General features: G+C 32.7%; 1 protein-coding gene across 1 annotated transcript; it reads right to left on the reverse strand.

Annotated features, from left to right (window-relative positions):
- Positions 1-2262: 2262 nt before the first annotated feature.
- LOC109153464 (18.2 kDa class I heat shock protein-like) lies at positions 2263-2865 on the reverse strand. Its single transcript, XM_019301333.1, has one exon. The coding sequence runs from the start codon at positions 2759-2761 to the stop codon at positions 2273-2275; it is 489 nt and encodes a 162-aa protein (XP_019156878.1). The 5' UTR covers positions 2762-2865; the 3' UTR covers positions 2263-2272.
- Between the last annotated feature and the right edge of the window lie 18275 nt (positions 2866-21140).

Consider the following 21140-nt stretch of genomic DNA (forward strand, 5'->3'; position numbering starts at 1 on the left):
GCTTACAGCTAATTTACCAAACACTTTTCTACAATCAACTAATGTTATCAATTATTTATACCCTTTGACACAATCAGCTAACAACTAACAGCTATCAGCTAACAGCCATTTTACCAAATAGGACCTTAATGTTCGCATTTTATCATTTAAAAAATTGTGAACATTAAATATGTAAATTGTGTATTTTGGAGATGACCCGTTTCGACATGATAATCTACTATCTCTCTCGGTGATTGACAGTTGGCGTCGGAAGCATCTCTCTCTCTCTCTCTCTCTATATATATATATATATATATATATATATATATATATATGCGGATGACACTATGATAGTGACACTATTGCTAACTGAAGTAACCAGTATTGCATCATTGCTCTGAAACTATGACTAATGATGTTGTTTTGGGGTTTAATTAAGTCTCTGAAATTATTAATTCAATATTATTTCTAATATAATTACGCAATTTTTTAAAAAATAGAGTTAAGATTTTGAAGAGATTTTACATGTGTGATAAAAAAAATGAGAGGGGAGAAAAAAAAAAGGAAAAAATAATTAAAACCTGAAGAAAAAAAAAAATTAGTTGCGCCTCACGTGTCAGGCACAACTATTCTTCATTGGGTTCCACCAATGAATGCAAAATCCCCATTTTTGCAGGATCAACTTGTTGGATATTTCGTTTAATAACCCAAATAATAATCCTACGAAAGTGATTATTATTTTATGAAAAATTGAGAAGGAAATGGAGAAGTGATATGGCTCGGGTTTGGTTTAGGTTGTTAGCACGAGTCGAGCTAATCACTTTTTCCTTAAAACTTTATTTGCTACTTCCCAAAAATGCTAGGAGCGTTGTAGCCTAAGTTTCCCAAAATAAAACGTGCTACGGTTCAACGTTTGAGCATCCAAACTTTGAACCCGACGAACAAGCTAAGAGCAAGGCTTAGAATGAACACAGTAGGCTAAAGAAAGGCGTAGAAGCAGAGATTTTGTAACTGAAAACTATGATTTTATGTGGTTGTAAAATTATGCTGCCTCCACTTCTTCTTATATAGGGTTGAAGGAGTTCAATAGTTTTTAACATGGCTTTTAATACCAACTTTCTAACTCCTGTAACAACAACTCATTAACTTGAGCTTTAATTCAAAATTTAAAATTGAAATTAATTCAAAAAATTAATTTCATAACAGTTGAATTAAAACTCAACGGTCACAACAGGACTATTTGATATATATAGTAGACAGGTTAATAATTGTACCACAAAATAATCACTTAATATGTTATTTTCTACGATTTTGAACTATTTTTTCCAACACAACTCCCCCCTCTCTCTCTTCCCTTTCTTTAATTTCCTCCATCACACCCAATATTTCTTAAACTTTGTGCAAGATTCCCTTATTGGGGTTGCTCTTAAGAGTTAGAGCAACACACAATAACGAGTATTTTTCACTTTTGATCCTATGAGTACGGGACAATTTCAACAATTCATCTCCAATTATTAAATTTTCAGATTTGTGCATGAATTTGGAATCATCAATTTAATTCTTGATTATTAAAATTTTTAAATTATGTTCAATTTTTAAATCATTACCACATACCACGAGTTGGTCTTATAGTTGACTAGAATAACTGTGTTGGAATCCCCTATGTCCTTGGTGACTAGTTTGTTTTTGCTCTTTAGAATTCCACCATTCCATTGTATTAAATCATTTTCACATTTCATTCCCAATTATTAAAATTTTTAAATTTAATCTCACAACTTTAATTTTAAATTGTTATCACTTTTGGTCCATCACCTAAATTACAGCTATGAGTGACAAAATTTTAGATAAATGAATTATTAAGGGTAAAATTATTGTCTCTAATACTTTTTTCTTAAACTTATTATTTTCCTACCAAATCATTTTCTTCATTTTTTTTTTCATTTTTTTCTCTTCTTCTCCTCCTACTTCTCCCTTCCTCTTGCAACATTTACTAAGTGTTTTGAGCAAACCCTAATTATAAGAGACACCTTTAAGTTCGTACCATCCTCAAATTAGTTTCAATTCACACCAAGCCGGCTCAATTAAAAGGTAAAGTGATATAATTTTTTTTATAAAAAAAAAAAAAAGTTCGTAATAGGCGTCTATTTGATATATATATAGTAGACATGTTGAAAGATTATTATTAAATTTAATTTAGGGAATTACTAGAATTATAAAATTTAATCCATCATACATGATAATATGACATTCACACACGGGAAAAAACACAAACACATAATAATGCAAACATTAATTAAGCAGAAATGTCGATAGCCTTAACTTCAGCCTTCTTGGGCTCCTCCTTGGGCACCGTCACACTCAACACCCCATTCTCCATGCTAGCCTTTATCCCATCCATCTTCACATTCTCCGGCAGCCTGAACCGCCGGAGAAACTTCCCGGAGCTCCTCTCCATCCGGTGCCACGTGTCCGTCTTCTCCTCCTGCTCCCTACTTCTCTCTCCGCTGATCTGCAGCAGTCTCCCTTCCTCCACCTCCACCTTCACCTCTTCTTTCTTCAGCCCGGGAAGGTCCGCCGTGAAAACATGCGCCTCCGGGGTCTCCTTCCAGTCGATCCTCGCGCTGGCGAACCGCGCTGTCTCGCCGGAAACCTCCGAGCGCAGCGGTGCAGAGACGGCGGCGTTAGAGAATGGGAAGTCATAGAAGGGGTCCCAGATTTCGAGGGAGAATGGGTCGAAGACGTTGCTTCGTTGGCCACCGAAGAAGCTTGGAATCAGCGACATTATAATCCTGGGAAAAAAACAGGAAACAATAGACGATGTTGCAGGAAGATTTTGGTTAAGATTTAAGAAAGAGTGTTTTAGTGATTGCTTTAAGGTTTCTGTTGCTTTGTTTGATGATGTGAAAGTTAGAGGACTGATGTGTATTTATAGGGAAAGTGGAGAATGGGAGTGAAATTTGAAAAGATGAGCTTTTGCAATTGGGTCTTTCGTGAAGCTTCGTGAAGTGAATGATAGAAGAAGGAATTATCTAGAATATGGTGGATATTTTGAGATAGATATTTCAACTCCTCAAATGATTATTATGTGTCTAGTAATATGGAAAATCACCGTGATTATCCAAAATTATATACTGAATAATTGCGTATTGCAATTGTAATTGGCAAAAATTGGGAAAAATAAAATAATATAAGTTGTTCAATTCATAGTTATATGTACATATATAATATGTTAAAACATGTTTAGTTGGATGAAAAAAGCTTTCTTTACATTTAAGAAGAATCAGTGAAACATAATCTACCACGCTATCCAATAAATTTCTAGTATATTACTCTCGATCTCTTACTCCCATTTAGTTCTTAGTACTTAAATCTTAATTGTTTTGTTTTTACTGAATACTTGTTACTATTTTGCTAACTCCCATTGTTGCTATGATGATGCTTCTACCATTTGTCTAAATCAAATGAATTTAGGTTGATTTTTTTTTTCTTTTTTTTTTTTCTAAGTTTTATTCTAAAATTCAAGTAGCTAGCAATTTGCTCCCAATCCTACCTTGATATGAAAAAATAGCAATCTCAACCATTTTTTTCTCTCTCTTAGCACATTTATGTAGGGATGGCAATATGTCCCGTCCCCGTTGGGGATCCCCGTCCCAGTAGGGGATGGGGACGGGGACAGGAAAAAATTTCGGAGATTGGGGACGGGGAATTTTTGAAATTTCCCGGCGGGGACGGGGATACCCCTCCCCGCCCCCGTCCCATCCCCGAATATTTAATATATATATAATTTTAGGATTAGGAATTATATTATTAACTATACTGTGTATATATTGGAGATTATTATATTAAGTATACTGTGTATATATACTACTTATACTGTGTATCAGTGTATATATTGGATTAATTGGAATATATTGAATGTTGATTACTTTGCATTATGAATATTGAATGAATGTGTATATATTGAATTAATTGGAATATAATGAATGTTGATTAATTTGCACGGTGAATCATTGTATTGAATGTCAGAATATATATATATATATATATATATATATATATATATATATATATATATATAATGTTATAAACTCTCATAAATCACAGCCACAGATTTTAATTTTTTTTCTTTTTTTAATTTTAAAAATTGTATCAATTTGACACTTTAACTATGAGTTGACCGAGGATGGGGATTCTCCGTCCCGGCTAAATTTTCCGCGGGGACGGGGCCGGAGAACTTTTTCTATTCCTCGCCGGGGACGGGGAGTATACTCCCTGCCCCCGCCCTGCCCCGTTGCCATCCCTACATTTATGAATCTTTTATTTAAGGGGTTCAGCCTTTGGAAGAATGAATCCTTTATTTAACTTCTATTTGTACTTTGTACTTTATTGGCTAATGGTTTTAAATATGAGCAGGAAGAGGATGTGTGTTGACTGTTGAGTGCTGATGAATTGCTAAATGCTGATTGTTGTATTTATGATTTTTTGTGAACTGTGATGTAACTTTTAATTTGGAGTTTGCCACTTGCTAGTTTGACTTTGGACAATCTAATTTTGCAGTTTGTAGATTTGCAAATTGTAACTTAGTTGTAAGTTGTCACATGTGATGTCATTTGTAAGTTAAGTTCACTACCAGTATCTTGTAACTTGTAAGGTTGAACAATTGATTTTTAATAGTTTAGTTTATATATTTTTTAATGTTTTTCAATCGGAACCAAAATTGAACTCGGATAAAAATCGACTGAACCCGAACAACCAAAATTCCAAGTGGTTACTTAATAAAATTAAACGGTTTAGATATAAATATAGTAAATCGAAATCTGAACGGGTGGGCGGTTCATAAATTCGAACCACACAAATCCGTCTGTTACACAGCGCTACTCGTGGTATAGGCAGTCGTTATATCATAGACCGCGGTGCATGTGCACCGCTGTAAAAAAGGCACCGTTTCTTTAAGTAAAGAAACGGCCCGCCGTTATAGTTAACCGGAGTCCGCTTGTTTGGTGTATTAAACACCAACTGACACTACAGTATATCTAAACCGACACTGCAGTTATATCAAAATGATACTGTAGTTATAGTGAAATGAACTGCAGTGTATATAAAATGAAACTGAATAACATTTCACATATTTGAGTGTATATTGTACAATGAAGCTGTAATTATATCAAAATGATCATGTAGTTGTGTTTTAATGAAGCTATAGTGTATATAAAATAAAATTAAATAACATTTTCACATATTTGAGTCTATAAATATCGAATGAAACTATAGTTATATCGAAATGAAACTGTAGTTGTGTTGAACTGAAACTGCAGTGTGTACAAAATGACACTGAAGAACAGGGTTACTTTTTGCAAAAGGGTGCGAAACGGCGGAAAACAAACACTGTTTATTTTCATTTAAAAAAAAAAAGACGCGCGGTGCATGATTGATCATGCACGTGGTGCATGATATAATTTGCCTGGTATAGGCTTAGTCTTTAAGTTATATGAGTGACCATCTTTTAACTCCTAAGTTATGTGCGAAATGATGATTTTAGTATTTCGTGAACGTAACTATTTTGCTACCAATATGTTACTTAAATAAAGCGGCTAATTTGGTCCTTCAAAAACTAAACTCACCGCTTTGTACATAACTTATGGAGGTAAAGATGATCATGCATATAACTCATAGACTAAATACGTACTATGAGTATAATTAGAGGATAATGCAATCACCTCATAGCCCATCAAGATTCGAGTCTTCATATTGAACAAATTTCACTTTTATTCAATGATTATTGTGATATTATTGATACATTAAGTCTTTAAAAAAATTATCACATTACATCTTTAACTTTTATTTGTCTGCCATAAATTTATTCATTTAAATTTTTGTCATTTCAGCATTTAATGAAGAGGCCGAGCTATCATGTAATTTTATTATTCAAGTTTTTTTTTTTGGTGAAGTTTATTCAAGTCTTTTGTCCCAACATTTAATTTCTCTCCCTATCTTATGAACTCTTTTAATTGAATGATTAAATTACATGTTAGCCAAATTTATTAAATTAAATTGTGAAATAACAAAATTTTAAGAGGATGATTAATTGTAGCAAATAAATGAAAGTTAATGATGGAATGTGTGGCAAAATTAAAAAAGAGTTAATACAACAAATGGTCCTCTGACTATTGGGGTAGTACTCCTTTTAGTCCTCGACTTTCAATTCGACCAAAACACATATCTTAACTTTCATTTTTAACTACAAATAGTCATCCGTTATAATTTCTGTTAAATGGGTGTTAAATCTAAGATTAATATTGTAAATCTAAAATATTAAATGTTACTCAGCAATATGAAACCAATCACCCCCTCCCCCTCCCACCCCCCAAAAAAAAATAATAATAAATGAAGCCAACTAGAATTATTAGGTCAAAGTACCTATGAGGTCCCTGTACTATAGTCTTTTGTTCAATTTAGTCCTTCTACCTTAATTTTGTTTAATTCAGTCCTTGTACTTTAAAAAGTGAAACAATTAAGGACTATCGCTGATATGGCGTAGACATCATATCTGTCACATCATCATACTTACATACCAACTCATATATTATTTTATAAATATTTAAAATTACTTATTTTTACCACCAATATATTACATAATATGTCCAAAATAAATACATAAATATCAATTATTGTCCTTAATCGTTTCACTTTTTAAAGTACATGGACTAAATTGAACAAAATTAAGGTAGAATGACTAAATTGAACAAAACGTTATAGTACAGAGATCTCATAGGTACTTTGACCGAATTATTATATCAGTGTTTGCAAATTAAAAAATATTATCATCCTTCCCTTCATTCTTCCCTAATTACCCTCCACAACTTCAACACCCAGGATTTGAAAAGAGAAAATGTCAAATACCTCTCATTTTTCCCTACGTGAACAATAAAACATGCCAAAACATCGGTCCTCTAAACATGGAGAGTGATGATAATCGACAGGAGCCTCCTAGACATCTTGACAATGTCACTTTTTTTTTTTTTTTTTTTTTTTTTTTTTTTTTTTGGGTTCCCTGGCTTGGCAAAGAGGGTGGCATATATGTGCATATCAACAACTTAGGATATATTAAATTTTCAAGGTTTTCAAATACACATTTTTTTGTTAGGAATATAGCAGAATAATGCGAAAGCGAAGAATCGAAAATTGAGAATTATAGAAGTTAAATAATAGAGGAAAAATATATAAATCTAAGTTCCTTTTAACATCTCAATGGGAAGCATGTGCAGAGAGATCATATTGAAGCATTATGGCAAAATTCAACTACAGCTACAGGTCGAAACCAAAAATATTTATTCATTGAAAAGCTCCAATGAATAAATAAGCGTAGTTTGAGAGGTGTCAGTTACATCTATTTTACGATATTAACCTTATATTTAATACTATTTGACAAAAATTATAATGGAGGATTATTTGTGGTAAAAAATGAAAGTTAAGGTATGTGTTTTTGTTGAATTGAAAATCAAGGACTAAAAAAAGTACTACCCAAATAGTTGACCATTTGTGATATTAACTCATTAAAAAAGCATGCCTAAATGTGACAGTACCACAAATACTCGATAACTAAAAGTAAATCTTGATCAATACGGAGTATTATTTTACCAAGGAGAAAGAGGTCTACAATGATCCCACAAATTATATCGGGTCACCTTGTATTATGGACTTTTATCTAAAATGGCATCATTTTGTTTAAACTAATATAGTAATATTACTTTTTTTTTTCTTTCTTTCCATTTGGTCAACATTCACACTTACAATAAGTACATAATCTATTAATCATCCAAGCGCTTTGTGCTCAGACGTTGTTGACTCTGTGTGCTTCATTAAATTGAGAAAGTATGTTTGAACAGATACTACAATATAATAGAGCCAGTAGCATTCAAAAAAAAAAAAATCTATTAATCATAGATATATAAACTTAAATTTGTAAATACATAATATTTTAATCATAAGTGTATCATAGCACATAATTTTGACATTGTTCTAAATTTATATATAATATATGAAATATAGGTAAATTTGCTTAAAATTAGATATTTATAAATTATGTATGTCAATATATACCTTATAACTTTGTAGTCTTATTTCTTGTATATAAGTACAATTATATGGTTGTATTCATTTCGAATTTAAATATAATTTTGAATCATGTTTGACATGCAATTATAATTCTTTTATAATTTTAATAGATATTTAGTTGAAATTTTAAAAAATTAATTTAGTTGAAATTTTAAAAAATTAGTATTAACTTAAGGTATTCATTTTATTAACATGTAATTAACAAATTATGTACATATAATTATGAATAACTTAGATTGATTTATTTCTTTATAATATTTTTTTACCGACTAAAATCATAAGACGTAATTTATTCAGTACATATTTTTAAATAATTTTTTTGGGTACATTTGTAGTCCTCACCAGATGAACTTATCTAATTCTTAACGATGGCGAGCTATCCGCATCCGCAAGAAGCAAGTCGTTCATCTTGGCGGCAAATTATGCTGTGCATCCGTATGCACCATGCATGGTGCATACGGATGCAAAAACGACGTCGTTTTAATAAAACGCGCGTCTCCCCTTAAAAAAAAAAATCAGGTTCGATTCCCAGCAATTTATCCTTAATGAATATGATTATCCGTTAACTTTTCCGTTAAATATTATCTTTTCCGTTAATTTCTGTTAGTTCACCGTTAACTTACTCATTGATTTCAATAAGAAAGGTCTTAGGTTCGAACCCCATTTTAATCAAAGTTGGCATAATTAGTACTCTATTTTACTCTTATTAAATTAAAATAATAATTTAGAGCATCCACAATGGTTGGGGAGAATTGAGGGATAATGTAAGAGTGATTAGGAAAGAGAAGGTGGAAAGGGAAGAAAAAAAAATCAAAACAAAATAAAACTGATTTTTTTTTTTTAAAAAAAAAAAAAAAAGAAAAACATTGTCAGGCGCGCCTGACGGGCGCGTGCAATGCTGACTGCTGTGCGCGAAACGCGCACAGCAGTTAATGTTTCCTGATATTTCTCTTCCCTTGGGAAGAGAAATATTTTAGCATTTGCAGGAGAAATAATTCATGTATTAACTCCACTCCACATCTATAAATAACTCCACTCAAGTTATTTCTTCTTACATTATCCCCATATTATCCACTAGTGTGGATGCTCTTAGTAGCTACAACAAAAAATAATACATATGCATTTCTTTAATTTAGAATTATGTGTGTACAATGTCTTTATTCAAAAAAAAATTATTCATTATCAATAAATTAAATAAGAGAAATAATTGCATTACTTATATTGTCTTTATTTTTTTCCAATATAAAAATTCTTTATATTAAAAATTCAAATTCATCAATTGATTATATTTGCTACATTGTCCCTACAATGTCTTTATTAAAAAAAATTATTCATTATCAATAAATTAATTAAAAGAAATAATTTCATTAGTATATTGTCTTTATTTTTCTCCAATGTAAAAATTCTTTACATTCAAATTCATCAATTGATTATATTCACTACATTGTCTATTATCTTTTTTTGTGCACTATTTTTTTTTAATTAAATATCAAAGTTATAATACAAAATAATGCTATATATTTATTTACCAAGTATTTTATTAATACCATGAAAAAATTTAAAAAATTTAAATTAATAAAGCCAAACATATTAACTACTTGAGGGATTTGTTGACAAAGCGAGTATTCAGATCACACAACAAATTGAAGTGAGAAACTACCTCGCAATGTCCTTGTTTGACAATCAGCAGTTAGCGGTTAGCGTTAGCGGATTTGACTAGCGAATTATATCAACGGTTGGTAAAAAGATATTTGAAAAAATTATCTGTTTAAATTAACATTTAAAATGACCTAAGGGTATACATATAATAATAATAATAATAATAATAATAATAATAATAATAATAATAATAATAATAATAATAATTGTATTAATAATAATTTTTTAAAAAATATAGATGTGTTTGGAGAAATTATTCTAAAAAACGCTAAGTGAAAATGTTGTAAATTGCAATGTTTGTATTTTCAGTGGTTTGGAACAAATTATTGCTTCAAACTGTTGAATAACCAAAACACTTTCTTTAGTATTTTGATCTTTGGGTTACATCATATTTACCAATCGTCCAATATCTTTGGGTTATATTATAATAAAATTTTTTAAATTTTTATTACATCTAAAAATTCCTTAAATTAGGAACTTCTTTATCCATAATAATTTATTCAACAATAATGATTGAACTGAATGAACACTGACCCAAACATCGAAATGACTGGTACCATTGAGTCATTCATTGATCTTGTATATATGCGCATTCATTAAATATATTAGAACCCTTTGCAACAAAAATACTTGGTTACTATTTAAAAATTTTTAGTAATAATTATAATGAATCTCCTATATTACATTCTATTCATATACTATGAATTACATATTTAAATAAACAAATGAGACATTAAATTACTTATGTTGAACTTCTCATATATATATTCTTGCATTGATATACTTTCAAATATTTATTTAATTATAAACATTGGGTAGAAAAAATGACCGTCAAATTATTAAATCAAATGAATAGTTCAGAATGTTCAGATTTTTATTTTCACAAATCAGAGAACTATATGTTCATAATTGATAACTATACGGTTTAGAAATTATGAATTTACAGTATAGAAATTATGAATCTGTAGTATAGAAATTATGAATCTACTGTATAGAAATTATGAATCTATTGTATTTAAATTATAAATCTACAGTTTAGGAATTATGAATCTAAAGTATAGAAATTATGAATCTACAGTATAGAAATTATGCATATAGAACCGTGCCCACCTTGCAAGGTGGGCACGAGTTCACATCACAACGCTCCTACTGCTAGAATCTCCCCAAACAATATTACTCCGTAGTATATATTTAATATTTTATGCTTTAATTTTTATTTGCTCTCCCTTATATCCTGTATTTGGTTTCAACCATACCCATACAATTATTTTATTGACAATAATTATAATCAATCTTGACTATATTATCTTGCATTTGTAAACTTAGAATTACCAATTTAAATACGCAAATTCAACATTCAATTATCTATTCATGAACAATTCAAATATAATCTTGTCTTTATATATATACTTTAAAATACTTATTTAAAAAAAAACATTGAGCATTATCCCAATCGCGTAATGCGCGTAAAAAACTAGTATATATATATATATATATATATATATATATATATATGAAGTACAGAATCCCATTTCATTTTGTGTTGAATGTTTGCACTTTTGAGATTACGTACCGTTGACATCGACAAAAGAAGCTTCACATGGGTGTTTCAGTACTGACTCTTTATATGGAATTTTTCCAAGCATTATTAAGCGTATATTAATTACGTATTACGTATGTGAACATTTTTTTTTTAAGAAAAGAGGTCATTCCTAATTTCAAGGTCTGCATATGCTTTCATTATTGTGTTTATCGCTTCAACCATATTACTGCATATTAATTCGTATAATTAATTGTATGTTAATTAATTATGTGTTAATTATGTATGTAGATTAATTCTGATTCTCTATAACCAAACTGGTTTACATGGTGGTTTAGAACCTTGTCTCTTAAACTTGAGGTGAAGGGTTTGATCCCCACCCATGTAAATGGAGCAAATCATTTGGCTTACATATTAGTGATAATTATGCATGTGGATATTTTTATGATATTATTTATTATCTTATATCCACTTAACTTGGTATCTAATTATGATTGATTTGTTAGTCGCCAAAGTGGCCAAATTATAAAGTTTTAATAGATATCAAATTTTTAAATAAAATTCAATTACCCATGATTACGTGATGCTTATAATGAGATGACATGATTTTATTTTATTTTCATTGTATTGGGTAAATTGAAAGTTTAATAATTATGAAATATTTAAGAGTCGCCCAAAGGTTGATCAATTATTTCATAATTATAAGCAATAATAGTGGTTAATTATTTATATTTGATTGGGCTGTTTAGCATATCCAAAGATAGCAAACAAGTCTAGTCGTAATATACTTAATGGCCAATTATATAAAAATTTTTCTAGCATCGTATTATGTTTAAAGTTATATGTTGTTGGATCACCCAAAGGAGACCTTCAATTTATTTGACTTTTTATGATTATGTTGAGCTTATTAGCAGCAAAATTAAGGTCCATGAAAATGGACGTGAGTGATACTTTCCTTGCACAATTTATTTTAAACCCTTTTCCTATCGAGTATGAGACATTCCAAGTGAATTACAATTCTATTAAAGATAAGTGGAATGTGTTCGAATTGCATAAAATGCTAACTCAAGAGGTAACAAGGCTTAAAGGACAAGGAATTCACTCAATTAATCTCATGAGTCAGTCAAGAGCTGGTAAGAAGTTTGGAAAGAAGAATCATAAGAGTAAGAAAGGACAAGTGTCATTTCTGTAAGAAATCTGGACATTTTCAGAAAGATTGCCTTAAGCGTAAGGCATGGTTCGAAAAGAAACGTATACATTATATATCAGTATGTTTCCAATCAAATTTAACTGAAGTTCCTTATAATACTTGGTGGATTGATTCTGGTTCCACTACTCATGTTTCGAATACTATGCAGGGATTCCTTATGACCCAAACCATAAAGCCAAATCAAAAAAAATTGTGTCTATGGGGAATCGAGTCAAAGCTCCAGTAGAGGCCATTGGAACTTATCGTTTAATTTTACTAGAAATCATTTGGATTTGTTTAAAACTCTTTATGTTCCTTCAGTTTCTAGGAATTTAATTTCTTTGTCAAAACTGGACTCTTAGGGTTTTTCCTCTAAATTTGGAAATGGTTGTTTCAGTTTATTCAAGCAAAATCATTTCATTGGTTCTGGTATTCTTTCTAATGGTTTGTACAAACTAAAGCTTTGACAATCTTTTGCTGAAACTCTTTTAACCTTGCATCATTGTATTGGAACTAAACGAAGTTTAGTGGATGAAAGATAAGCTTACTTGTAGCATAAACGTTTGTGTCACATATCTAAGGAAATGATTCAAAGACTTGTAACGAATGAAATCCTTCCTGAATTAGATTTTACTGATGTTGGTATTTGTGTGGATTGTATTAAAGGAAAATATTCAAACCACACAAATAAGAATGCAGCCACAAGAAGCACATGGCTCGTTGAAATTATACACACTGAATATGTGGACCTTTTGATGTCCCAACATTCGGAAAAGAAAATAGCATCACATTTATTGATGATTTTTCACGTTATGGTTATGTCTATATTTGTTGCATAAAAAATCTCAATCAATAAATGCCTTAAAGGTATTTGTGAATGAGGTCGAAAGACAAATGAAAAAAAAAAAGATGAAAATTATAAAAGATCTGATAGGGGTGGTGAGTATTATGGAAAGTATAATGAAAGTGGACAATGCCCTGGTCCATTTGCTAAATTTCTTGAAAGACGTGGTATTTGTGCTCAATACACAATGCCCGGTACACAACAACAAAATGGTGTTGTAGAAAGGCGTAATCGTACCTTAATGGAAATAGTTAGGAGTATAATGCGTTATTCTTCTTTACCCTTATCATTGTGGACATATGCTTTAAAAAACGCCGCTTATTTATTAAACATGGTTCCTAGTAAGGTAGTTTCAAAAACACCATTTGAATTGTGGACAGGAAGGAAACCTAGCTTAAGGCACCTTCATGTTTGGGGATGCCTGGCGGAGATACACATTTATAATCCACATGGAAAGAAACTGGATTCAAGAACAACTAGTGGATTTTTCATTGGTTATCCAGATAAATCTAAAGGATATAGATTCTATTGTCCTAGCCATACTACTAGAATTGTTGAAACTGGAAATGCTAAGTTCATTGAGAATGATAGCATAAGTGGGAGCGTTGAACCACGAAAAGTGGAACTTAAGGAAGTTGCGGTGCAAGATTCTCCGATATCTTCTTCTCAATTTGTTGTTCATCCTATGCGTCAAATTACTCTGCTTGGAGTTACTCACATTGCTCATCCTGCAACAGTTGAACAATTTAACCACATGCCGGAACAACAAATTAATGATCAACCAGTCCATATTGAAGTTAGCAATGAACCCACAAATGATATTCCTACAGAAATAGCATTAAGAAGATCTCAAAGACAAAGAAGATCAGCTATATCTGATGATTATATGGTTTATTTTCAAGAATCAGATTTTGATATTGGAATTGATGAAGATCTAGTTTCATTCTCGCAGGTTATAAATAGTCATGACTCTTCTAATTGGGTCGAAGTCATGAAAGATGAGTTAAAATCAATGGAAAGTTGGCTATAAGCCAGTTGGCTGAAGGTTGTAAGCCAGTCGACTGTAAATGGGTTAAGACCAAATACGACTCAAATAACAATATTGAACGATACATGGCTAGACTTTTGCCAATGGTTTTACTCAAAAGGATGGTATTGATTTCAATGAAACATTTTCACCTCTTTCAAAGAAAGATTCATTTAGAATGATTCTGGCACTAGTAACTCATTATGACTTAGAGCTACAGCATAAGGATGTGAAAACTGTCTTTCTGCATGGAAACTTAGAGGAAGAAATTTACATGAAGCATCCTGAGGGTTTTTCAATTGAAGGAAAGGAACACATAGTGTGTAAACTTAACAGATTGATATACGGATTTAAACAAGCTTCCCGACAATGGCATCTTAAGTTTAATGATACTGTAACGACCTTTGGATTTAAGGAAAACACTATTGATTGGTATATATATCTAAAGGTCAATGGGAACAAGTTTATATTTTGATTCTGTATGTCGATGACATTTTGCTTGCTACTAATGATCTTGGTTTAATGCATGAGACCAAGCAGTTTCTTTCTAAAGAATTTTGAAATGAAAAATATGGGTGAGGCATCCTTTGTGATTGGAATTGAAATATTTCGTAATAGATCACAAGGAGTGTTAGGATTGTCTTAGAAAGCATATGTCAACAAAGTTCTAGAAAGATTTAGAATGTGGAGTTTGTGGCATGTTTTATGGCCACAAATCATGGATTATGGTTGCGGAATTTTATTTCGGGACTTGGAATTGTCGATAGTATTGCCAAGCCGCTGAAAATTTATTGTGATAATGCCGCAGCAGTCTTCTTTTCTAAAAAAGCGACAAGTATACAAGTGGTGCTAAACGTATTGATTTGAAGTATCTTGCCGTTAAAGAAGATGTTCGGGAACGAAGAGTATCAATTAAACACATTAGCACTAGATTAATGAGTGCAGACCCATTAACTAAAGCATTGCCACCAAAGGTATTTCGTGAGCATGTTGAAAGAATGGTCGTTATTGGAAACTGTTAACATTATGTTAAAGTTGTGTTTTGATATATTTGATACTTAGAGCTCAATATAGTTTCGTTTCTGTATTAAGTATACTGTTTAGTTTATGAAGTATATATACATGAATGTTTTATGTTAAACAGGATTTGTCTTTGACAAAGACATTATCGTGGACCATCATGAAAAGGTTAATTATGAATCATATTGAGTTTGAAATTAATATTGTGATACATGGAAGGGACTACGTTAAATAAGTGACATATCACCGCCTTGATTCTTATTAATTTCTAACTTAACGATGACTTATGTTCTGACCAATATAATGAAGAAATTAGCTTATACTATGCATATTATTTTTCAAGTTCATTATTAAAATTATGATTTATGAGCTAAGTGGGAGAATGTTAGAATAATATTAATTATTATTATTATTCTATGGTTCATTATAATTTATTGTGGCTCATAATTAAATATCTATTTATAATTTAATAATGAGATAATCCTGTGATTGGCCAGTTAAGGATAATGGCAGTTTCAACTGCTCATTAGATAATATCCTCTCAGGTTGATGGAACCGGGAGATGATGGTTAACCATTTTCTTATTCTCTGGTCCTCTCCCAACCTTCTGAAAAACAAAAACAAAAGTATCTCTCCATCAGAGTTCTTAGAGAAAGGAATGCTGAAGGTCTGGAGGGAGAAACCAAGTTTCTAGTTCAAGTGAGAAATTCATGGAGCCAGGTATGTTCACAGAACACCAACTAAACATTGTATGTGAAAATCATGTGTTCTAAAGTTCTTGCATTCATAGAATTAACTTACAAAATGTACATTATTTTTGTACTGTATGTATATTATATAATATAATGTACACTCAGTACAAAAATAATGTACATCTCCTAAATACAATGTACATTATTTTTATACTGAATGTACATTATTTTACAGTATACAAAATATGGTCCACACAATAATGATTGCTAAAAAACAAAACAGACCAATATGGAGTCTGGCTTTTTAGAAGAGGAAGAGAAAAGTGCCCCTTAATTATTGGGCCTTGGGCAAGCCCCAGTGTAACACCCCATTTTTCTTAAACCTTATTAACAGTCTTAACCTTGAAAGGTAAGCTAAGGCAGCTGAATAAACTTACTAAACAATTTAATATAGGTGTCACCGCCACAATCACCCTTCATGGCGATTGCACAGGCAAAGGTTAAACAACTAAATCATTCAAGTCTTACTAATCATCCAACAAACTAGGAGATAAGACCCCGGTGTCCAGCATAATCAAAAACTCAAGGGAAAGTTAACTACAAGTCTCAAAAGTAATAACATCAAGAGTTTAGACTACAACTAGCTATCTATGCTAATCTAGTCTAACTCGTACTCTCTCACGAACTAGGTCCACCTGAAAGGGGTTAACAAACAACAAGTAGAAAACAAACTCGTTAGCACGAAGCTAAGTATAACGCCACTCAACCCTGTAAAGTACTACATTATATACTTTTGGAAAACATTTGCTTCACATACTTTGATCTAGTAATCTCAATCACTTAGGCAACACTTTATCATGCTTAACATGGTTTCTATATGCTTGCAACCTAATTAACAAATAGGCATACTTTCACAATTATTTAGCTTATCAATAATCTCATACTATCACATACTTATCTTATCAATAAACTCATATCATCAAATATCTCAGTAAGCAATCTCATGCTAACACATAACTCAATAAGCAGTCTCATGCTATCATTCGATTCTCTAAGCGATCTCATGCTATCAAATACTCCACATGCAATCTCGTGCAATCATATAGTCAAAATGCAATCTCGTGCAATCATATACTCAACATGTAATCTCGTGCAATCATATACTCAACATGCAATCTCGTGCAATCATATACCCAACATGCAATCTCGTGCACTTAACTTAATCATGCAATAAAGTTGATGCTTTAGTATAAGTATAAATAGATATACATATACACTCATTTGTAAAAAGAATATTTTTCTGTGGAGGTTTCTTAGAGTCACAATGACTTGCTTTGCTCTTCTTTTCTAGAGTCTCAATGACTCGCTTTCTTTAGAGTCGCAATGACTCGCTTTCTTTAGAGTCTCAATGACTCACTTTCTTTATACTCGTGGGCGAGGTAGGACTTCACCATAGTGTGAATGAACTTATCTAGGCTCGGCATCTAGCCGGCTTAATACTCATCTCGCCCACAGAACCATTCTCTTGGTTCTTTTCTCAAACTCTGTGGAATCAGGTATCGAATTATTAGTGTGCACACCCCATGACCAGGATTTCAAGCCTGGCGGGCAGTTTCCAACCTAGTAACTCGAGAATATCAACCTCGTTACTTCATATCGGATCGCAATGTCCGTTTCTATCTCTTTTCTTCCGAAAGGACATAGTCCCAACGGTCCTCCAAAACAAGTTTTCCTCACAATAGATACATATAAATATAACTCGTGCGATGCAATCTTATGCAACAACTTTACTTATGCAATCTTGTGCACATAACTTCACAACAAATTCTCTTTTCTCGCAAAAAGGAAATCAAATATCATGCAACTATTCAATGAAGCTCAAGGTTGCAAAAATCGCGCCTAGGCGGTAGGAGGCCGCCGCGAGGAAAGGCCTCCGCGGCCGGCCGGCTAGGCGGTGGCCTAGACCGCCTAACCGGCCGGTTCGGCGGTTCGGCGATTTTTTTATTTTTTTTTTTGAAAATGTCGAAAAACTTTCGGAAGGCATAACTTTTGACTCGGTTGTCCGATTTGGACAATTTTTTTTTCAAATCGCGTATTTTTTCGAGATCTATACACCGCAAACCGCCATAGGCGGTTTGGTCCACTAATTTCTCAAAAAAATGCTTCTTTAGCTCTTAATTTTAGTTTTTTATGTATTTAGATGGTTTCAACAATCTTTTGAACAATTTTACAACCACTTTTGTAAATAGTTTCTAAGAAATAACTATGAAAACCTTATATTTTAGTACTAAATTTTGAAAATTTTTAATTTTAAATTTTTTTTAATTAAAATAAATAAAAAATCGGCGCCTAGGCGCTAGGCGCCCCCTTGGCGCCTAGCGTTTTTTGCAACATTGATGAAGCTAGATAATGATTTTTCAAAATAGATATAAGTTTGTGAAAGAGTACTTAGGCTTTCTCTAAGCCACTTATGCACTTTAAGTCATGCTATGCTCAAATATGAAATTTACTGTAAAGCATGCTTCAATTCGATTCACTGTGAACTCTCAACAAATTCTTAAACATGCTTGTAAATCATATCTTAACAAATCTTCTTAGCAAACTCTTAGAAAGTAGTCAACATGTACTTGAATTCAAAATACTCAACTTATACTCATACACTGCAAGTTTAGCATTCAAGGAAAATATGCTCTGTACACTTCTACATATGTGATACTCTTGGCAAAATTCTCAACAAGTCAAAATAGACATCTAGGCATGCTTTTCTAGCAAAACTTAACAAATATTGATCATCGTTCGTTATCTAACAATCATAGAATTGTCATCCTTCTCAAACAAATAGCCAAGAGTCAATACCTAACATTCTCATTTACTAGAAATACTCTCAGACATTTTCTGTAGCATTCTTCATCACAAATCCTAACACAAAAAGCTCATTTCTACTCCAAATTCAATGAAATCAAATTCTATTCGTGCGTCATGACGACCCCGAGTGTCCAAGCTTCGAGGGCTCGCGAGTCCTGGTCCGAAACAACACGTAGCTGAGCCACAAGAGCCAGGCCACTACACGACTTCTACTTGGCGGAGCTCTCGGCTGGGCTTGGGATGGCCCGCCTACTAGCTCTGCCATTCCACGGCTCAGGGCCACGGCCTTCACCAAGCCCTGGAGCCGCCTACTCATGGGGCTGGCTAACGGCTCCTGCCTAGGGCCGTTGGCTAGGCCCGTGAGACTGTCTAGTGCACACTGCCTTGTGCACCAGATGGTCTCTTTCACCTGCAAGAATTATTTCAGGCATTATAACACTTCCAAAACATCAACAACACAACATAGATCAACAATAGATCACTTAATAGTTCAAACACTTCAATAAACTAGCATTTCTACTCATTTCTACCTCAAAAATAGACTTCACAGAGTCTAAAATAGCTTTGGGAGTCCATGAGGTTATACCTTTGTAGATTTCCACCTTTGAGTTGGGATTCCACCTTCTTCCCAAGCTAGCTACACCCTCCTTCACCTCCTAAACATCTCAAACAAACCATACAAAACTTAAGACTAGAACCTCAGAGAAGGGGGAAGAGCTAGAAGGAATGAAATGATAGGATTGAATGGAAAAGAATGGTGAAAACTTACTGTGTTGCCTCTTGATCTTGCAGAGCTCAAAATGAGGGAAGCAAAGAGTGGAATCAAGAGGCAAATGTCTGATAGTGCTTTTATTTATAGAGGCACAAAACCCTAGGATGATCTCTCATGATTGGTGGAGGGCAAAGATGTAAAGTTTGGCTAAAAGTTGAATCAGACAAAAGTTTTTGGATTGCTTGTGGTCCACCTTGCTTTATGCACCAAGGACTAGAATTGAGATTTAAAATAGTTTGGGGTTGAAAGTGGATTTCTCAAAAAGACTTTTGTAGATAAACACTTGTTTTAGGCTTCTCAGCTTTCTCCCGATTTCACTCAGACTGGTTTTTCAGTTCAAAACTTGGTACGCAATGTGCCCGAAGATCTAGGATTCTAGATTTAAATCATGTCTTGGTGTTGAATTTATTTCAAAATGGTTCAAAATAATTTATTCAAACACCGATTTCATCGCAAAAAATTTTTATAGAGTGAAAAATGGCTATTTTAGGATTTCTTAAAACCAAATTTATAAAATTAAATTTTGGGTTGTCACACCCCGTCTGCCCTGCCCAAAGAAAAAGAATGGAAGCTCTAAGAAACATAACAAACCAATATGGAGTTTGGCTTTTTTATGAGGCCCAAAGACACTACTGTATACTCCTTGAGCAGCAGAATAAGTATGGCAACAAAGGGCAAAAGTGTTTTGGTTAAAAGGGGTGATATCAACTCAACTTTTTTTTTCATAATTCCGTCCGGCATAGATGCGGAAACAATTTTTTAACCAAGATAAAAGACGGGAATGGTAGATGTTGAAACAAAGGGTTAGAGTTGAATAACCCTTTGTGCAGTACTTTGAAGGTTTATTCACAGCAAGCCTAGGGGATATGGAGTCGGTCACCCTGAAAATCACTGACCAACAGAATGAGAGACTTACTAGAAGGGTCACCTATGATGAAGCGAAAACAACCATTTTCAGCATGCATCCTGACAAGTCTGCGGGCCTAGACAGGTTAAACATGCGATTCTTTCAAGCCTACTGGGATGTCCTTGGATCTGATATTCATAGACTTTGTGATAGTTTTGTCCATAATGGTCATATGCCCCATGGTTTGAACTCCACACAGATTGTGCTTATTCCCAATAAAACAAAAGCCAGAGTTTATATGGGACATGAGACCGATTTCACTTTCCAACGTTGTCTACAAGGTGATTGCTAAAGTGTTAGCCAATAGGCTCAAGCCTCTTCTAAACAACTTCATCGTAGAGAACCAGAGTGCCTTCGTGCCCGGCATGATGATCACATATAATGTCATGCTTGCGTTCGAAGCCCAACATTTTCTAAGGAAGAAGAGGCAAGGAAAAGAAGGTTATGAAGCACTTAAGATGGACATGAACAAGGCGTACGATCGAGTTGAATGGGCTACACTTAAAGCTATCCTTCGTAGGTTGGGTTTAT

Source organism: Ipomoea nil, unplaced genomic scaffold (genome assembly GCF_001879475.1).
Source record: "Ipomoea nil cultivar Tokyo-kokei standard unplaced genomic scaffold, Asagao_1.1 scaffold2484, whole genome shotgun sequence".
Lineage (NCBI taxonomy): Eukaryota > Viridiplantae > Streptophyta > Magnoliopsida > Solanales > Convolvulaceae > Ipomoea > Ipomoea nil.

What these genes read in the sequence shown, in the direction of transcription:
- LOC109153464 (XM_019301333.1), bottom strand. Translation starts at nt 2,761, where the DNA reads ATGTCGCTGATTCCAAGCTTCTTCGGTGGCCAACGAAGCAACGTCTTC.